This window comes from Thunnus albacares, chromosome 8 (genome assembly GCF_914725855.1).
Source record: "Thunnus albacares chromosome 8, fThuAlb1.1, whole genome shotgun sequence".
NCBI lineage: Eukaryota > Metazoa > Chordata > Actinopteri > Scombriformes > Scombridae > Thunnus > Thunnus albacares.
The window spans coordinates 30,570,435-30,576,577 of NC_058113.1; the positions used below are offsets into that span (position 1 = coordinate 30,570,435).

Below are 6,143 nucleotides of genomic sequence, written 5' to 3' on the forward strand. Positions count from 1 at the left end.
CAGTGCTGTCAAAAAGTGCAGTAATTATAAAGAGGAAACAGCTCCTATTAAACAATAATTTGCTTCATTATAAAGTAACTTTATCAATAAATATGATACATGTCCTGATCACATTTATGGATTATGCTAGTCAAGGCAGCAATATTTCTCTGAGCAGTTATGAATATATTTAGAAAACAGGATCCAATGACTCCTTGAACGTAAGGAAAACAGGGAAGAGAATAAATAGTAGAAGCTGGTGAGTGTTGGAAACACATTAGATGGTTTGGACTTTTTACAGGCAATGTTGGACGTAAGAAAAAATGAAAATTAGATGAGTGTGAAGGGAACGAATAGAGAGAACCACTTCCTGAAGGAGTCTGAGTCTATGTAACCCTCTGGTAACTTGGGAACACTCTCTTTATTATATGGTCCCCCCGGATTGCCCCTATCATCCTGTAGATGATAAAAAGGTAAACACACACTTTACCTTTATATTTCAACATGACCACATCCGCAGCTTCTGTCTCTGTCTCATTCTCTCACTTACACTCTCCTCCATTCACCAGCTTAGAAAGACACAAAAAAAACATACAAATATACACAATTAACAAAAGTCTATTTAGAGTCTAAACTCAGAGAGAACAATTTAATTGCATAATACCAGGTAAGGCTTAATTTGAGAGTAATAACTGACTATCTTGCAATATAATATAATATGGAGTGATCCATTTTTGTGTGTAAATATCCAATTCGTTAAATAAAAAATACGATGTACAGAGCTTGACTTAACAGGTATAGTCTAGACCAGGGGTCTCCTGAGGAGGCCCACCTCCCACTGTGAAAACGTCTGGACAGAGTTCTTTCTTGCAACACCATTATTTTGACATTGTAACTCTTAATCTCTCCATTTTAATTTCAGATTACACTGCCTTTTTCCTTTTCAGTATCTGTAATCTGATTTCCATTGCACTGCATTTCCATTTTATCATCCCTGGCACAAAAAAACACCCCATAGTTGGAAGCGCTCACAGCCCAGTAACACGAATATCCACTTCTGCCACTAGATGGCAGCATGTAGACACGAACAATGTTAATGCAGAAGCTCTGAAGTTCTTCAAATCATTGCCCTCAAACAGGCAACTGTTAATCTAATGATGAGGTACAAGTGCAAGCTGGCACAAGTAAATGTTGTAGTTGAGGCGGTGGGAACAGTCCGCCTCCACTCAAAAATATGTTTTTCTTCTTGGTCTTACAGTTAGATGTTTGAGCTTCACTGTGCAGATCGGTGTACATATATCCAGAGTTTGACACTTGAAGGCTGTTTTCACATTTGTCTGCTGAAAGTGGAAATTTTCTCTTGGCTCATGAAAACATGATTGTTAGGGGTGGGCCTTCGATTGTGATTTGTGACATCACAATTAGTTTGGGAGCCAATCCTGGTCCAATATTCAACTTACAAGTGTGATGTGGAAAGACAGGAATGGACTTTTCAGTGAAGTAGGAGACATCTTGTGTCCAACAGTTAAACTTCCAAAATGAAATATACATGCATATTCATGTATTCTGGATTTTTAATGAGGGAGAGGGAAGTAGATGGGTTTTTTTTTTTGAACATTTAAAGTGGTAATTATACTTTTTTGTGGAATAACCATATCAGACACCCATTATTGTCCCAAGCAGAGTATTTGTACATATTGTCTGGAGGGGATCTTTAAGCAAAAGTAGTAAAACTACAATATATAATTACTCAGTTACAAGAGGAAGTTCTGTATGCAAACTTATACTTAAGTAAAAGTGCAAAGTTTTATCAGCAAAATGTACTTCAAGAAACATTTTGGGAGCGTTGACATCCTGGAGTCTTGTTGTCACCATGAGGTTGCCATGTGACCAGCAAAACCTCATTTATGTAAACCTTTGGCTAGCTCTTTCCCTCTGTTTCCAGTCTTTCCATGCTGAGCTAGGCTAATCTGCTGCTGATTGTAGCCTCACATCTTTATGAGAGTGGTATGGCTCTTCTTTTCTGACTCTGGCCAAGAAAGCAAATAAGAATAGTTCCAAAAAAAAAAAAGTCGAACTACTCCTTTAGGTATAGCTGGATACTCTTTGAACTGACAACTCTTTTGCTTCAGTTTCTCATGGTGCTCTGGCTGAGAGTTACCACACCTCGTCCCAACATTGTGATCTGTATGATGACATTCCTTGGCTGTGAATCATTTCTGGACACTAATCTACAAAGTCTCTCAGGTATATCACAAATTCATTATCCTGAACAAGGCTGGAAGTCCAACTTAACTGCTTTTGAAATATGGAAGCGGTCTTACGATCAGTTTATGAACTCACGATTTTTTATACGTGTTATGTTATGTTATGATTTTATTTGTCAATTTTCTGTATTTATTTCTAAAAATATAGATTAATCTATCATATGTTATTGACTAATCATTTGTGTTTGTAAGTAAAATCCTAATCTGACTAAGTCAATATGCTGTCAAATAAATGTTGTGATGTAAAGAAAAAAGCGAGTTTCACTGTCAAATAAAATGGAAATATTCAATGAACTACCTCAAAGCTGTACATAATACAGTATTGAACATACAAATAGTACATAGCATGGATGCCTGGCCAATCCTAGTGCTTGAATGCTATGCAGAGCGTGTCTTGCAATGTAAATATAACAGCCCTATAATAACATGGGAGGAAGTTCGCATCTGTATGAAAACAGGTGGTGGGTGGCTGCAGGACCGATCCTCAGGGGACTGTGTAGGCTGACTGTCTGCATCCAGTCCAGTAAAGGTGGGCTCTGGAGGTTGGTGGGATGGTGGTAGACATGCTTCTGCAGGTGGGGGCAGGGGTTGTTCAGGAGCATGAAGGAAGGGTGGTGCTGCTGTTGCTGCTGGTGGGAGAGATGCTTCTGAAACAGGCGCTGGAGCTTCTTCTGCTGTGCCGCTTTCAATCCCAAATGAAATCCCAATTACTGAGGGGGAGTCCTCTCCAACAGTGTCCAAAACCAGTGAAGAGTATGGCCCCATATCTGGCTTTGGTCCACCTCCTGTTAGGACATGTCATAGAAATCCTCAACTGCCTGCATTTTAAGGTCGCTCCACTTCTTCCTCACTTCTTTCACATTCTTTGTTTTGTTCATATTTTGAGAGCAGGATGATTATTTCTTCATGTGTGAAGTTTTTTTTCTTGGTGTACGATCAGACATGGCCAAATCCCTGAAACAGTACACAAAGTAATGTCAACATAGTAATTTATTACACTATGTGATAGCACTAGCACTGAACTTGAAAGATTGACGTTATAGTGTTGGCGAGCAAATATACAGGGTTAGATAACTTTCTAATTAACAGCTACTAATTTATAACAGTTTTTGCCAGTGTGGGCTATCATTATGTGTGTGTTACATCACAATTTCATCTCAAACAGTGTACTGTTATGTTACCCTATGCTGTAGTTGACGGTTTCACTACTCGATGTCACCGTTGTTATTTTTCACTAGCTGTAGCTGTAGAACAAGGTTGTAAGTCAGTTAACACTTAATCATAATGTTAACTCACCTTTTTGTTGCTGTTTGGTGATTAACGTTAAGTGTTGCAGTATTGATAAAGAGAATTTACTTTAATTTCTTAAAGTTGGAAAAAACTTAAAACAACAGTGGATTCCTCAATTTGTACATCTGAATTTCTTATTTTAATATGTTGCAATACATATTAATACACAAGTAACATTTTATATTCAAAAAAATAATCCGCAAGATCATAAGTCAGATCACACTGAAGCATAAATTGTAAGCAAATATCACAGATAAAACACATAACAGTAGCAGATCTCTGTGATACATCTGTTATGTTTCAATGAGCCTAAAGGTGTAAATGAGCACACAGCTGTAACCTGCAGCCAGGTGAGGATCTCTAAACAAGATGAGCTGACTTCCGGTGAAGAGCTCCCTCTGCTGGTCTTTATCCTTAATACCAGTGTTTCCAGTTCAAAGGTTTACAAGCAGGATTAAAAACAGCAACAGTAAATCTCAGTGTCAATTGCACTATCACTCTCTCCAGGAAATACACGGGACCACGGTTCTTCAGTTACAGATGGCTTTATTTCTCCTCATCATCACCACCATAAATCGCTATGAGCCACCGTCGAACTGTTCAAATAAACATTTGTACAGAATAAAGACACATTCTCATCACACACAGACTGCAAATTCATCTGCTTGACGCAACACAACATGTGAACAAACAAACCTCGCTGGCTGCACACAACCGAGAGGGAACGAGTCCACTTGACCAAATAAAATCTTGAGAAACAAAAATATAGTCTTTCATAAAATATCTTTCTTGAAACAGAAAGATAAATCTTCAACAATACAACAATGTCTCTCTTCTTGAACTTAACAACTTCTAAGTTTTTCTTACTTCTCCTGCTTCATGTGTTTACATGCCCCTCTTGCGGGCGTATTGTAACAACAAAAAATGTCCAAAAAAATAAATAAAATATGTAACAAAACAACAACAATGAGATAAATAATATTTAAATAAATGCACATTACAATAAAATAACAAAGATCAATGTTGAGGAATTAGTTTTTACAGTTTGTAAGTGCGCAAAGCATCAATGTTGTTGCTATGGTTACCTGACAGCCAATGGGAAACTTGTGTCTTCTGTTTCTTTGGTATAAAAGTGAATCAAACTGTTTCCTCTGATCCATCTGCTAAACTGTAAGTTTCCTGAAATCCATCACTGGACTGAGTATAAATCTTGTTTAACAAGCAGAGAGTGAATGACTAAACAGCCAGTACAGATATAGCTGCTGCTGTCAGTCCCAGTACACAGTAGAGGCCGATCCTTTCCCGACTCGCTGTGTTTGGTGTCTCAGGTTCAGGCCAATCCCTCGCTGCTGTAAAGACACCAAACACATCTGTGTCATTCATGTGAAGAAACAACATTTCACTAAAGAAAACTAAATAACCACAACACATTAAGTTGGAACATATTTCATAGTTCTGCTGAGTTTTACTGAATCATCTTACCAGTGACATTGAGCCGGCCTTTTCCTCTGTTCCAACCATAATCTGTTCTCACTTCACACATGTACAGACCCGAGTCATCAGTCCTGATTCTGGACACATGAAGTCTGATTCGTCCTTCTCTGAGGGCGTCTTTGTCACACTGAACTCGTCCTGCAAACTGTCCATCCTGAAACTCTGAGTCCTCAACACCCTCATATAGATGATACAGGACCAAGGGTTTAACATCAGTTAAAAGTTCACAATTAATTATAAGTACGGTGGAGGAACTGTCAGTTTTGGTTGTAAACATCCATTCCAGTGTGATGTTGTGGTTCTCCTCTGCCTGGTAGGAGGTCTCTGTCACGTTCAATACAAATGTTCCTGTTGAGGAGACAGAGAGGGAAAGTGAGGACCAGACAAACTAAGAACTTTAACATTTGAGCCCTTAAACTCCACCTATATATATTTAGAAATACAGCTAAGTGTTTAAAGATACAAGAGTATAAAAAGGTAATGCATGATGCCAATAATTAATACAATCTAAGCAATAACTGAAGATAGAGATAGAGATACAGTTAATATTTCAGGGTTCTTCGTGTGGTAGGGAGCACTAGGAAACACTTCCCCCAAACTGATCTTGAACGCAGCCCTTGTCTGTTCACTTGCCCATCCCTTCCTATCAGGTTCTGATTATTGTTGATTGTTGATTATTGTTTTAGCTTCCTTGCTAGTGCTCCCTGAGTCTTACCTTTGCATACCACAGTGGTAAGTAGGGCCTGGACAACTATTGATTATATTGTGTATGAACAGGGCTGTACAGAGACCTTTAGAGGGGCAGGTGCTCAAACACCAAACCACCAACATAATTTTCAGCATGATCTGCTGAATTATAGCAACACATATTCAAACACAATGTAACATGAAATCTTACAACGAACCAAATCACACTACATCATTGTTCCCCACCTGATGAAATCAGAGGGACTATGATTTGCTCTGTGGTGTGTGTGTGTGCATGTGTGTGCGCTGTTGTCACCTAATAAACATCACACAGCCAAAGGCAACATTCTCTGCAGGCTGGATGATATATATATATGTTCAGACGCAGCGCTAGAGCAGATCAATAGACGGGATATTTGTTCATCC

At 38.6% G+C, this 6,143-nt stretch overlaps 1 protein-coding gene across 1 annotated transcript; it reads right to left on the bottom strand.

Moving 5' to 3' along the window:
* Positions 1–4,761: 4,761 nt before the first annotated feature.
* LOC122987879 (butyrophilin-like protein 8) lies at positions 4,762–5,889 on the bottom strand. Its single transcript, XM_044359914.1, has 2 exons — positions 5,019–5,889; positions 4,762–4,885 (listed from the first exon to the last, which is right to left on the bottom strand). Exons 1-2 carry the CDS (start codon positions 5,305–5,307, stop codon positions 4,773–4,775), a joined length of 402 nt encoding a protein of 133 aa, XP_044215849.1. The 5' UTR covers positions 5,308–5,889; the 3' UTR covers positions 4,762–4,772.
* Positions 5,890–6,143: the final 254 nt, after the last annotated feature.

Bases quoted from the DNA above. Each gene is read 5' to 3' on its own strand.
- LOC122987879 (XM_044359914.1), bottom strand. From the start codon at position 5,307: ATGTTTACAACCAAAACTGACAGTTCCTCCACCGTACTTATAATTAAT. The intron at 4,886-5,018 runs GTAAGATGATTC...GTGTCTTTACAG, and splicing joins AGGCCGGCTCAATGTCACTG to CAGCGAGGGATTGGCCTGAA.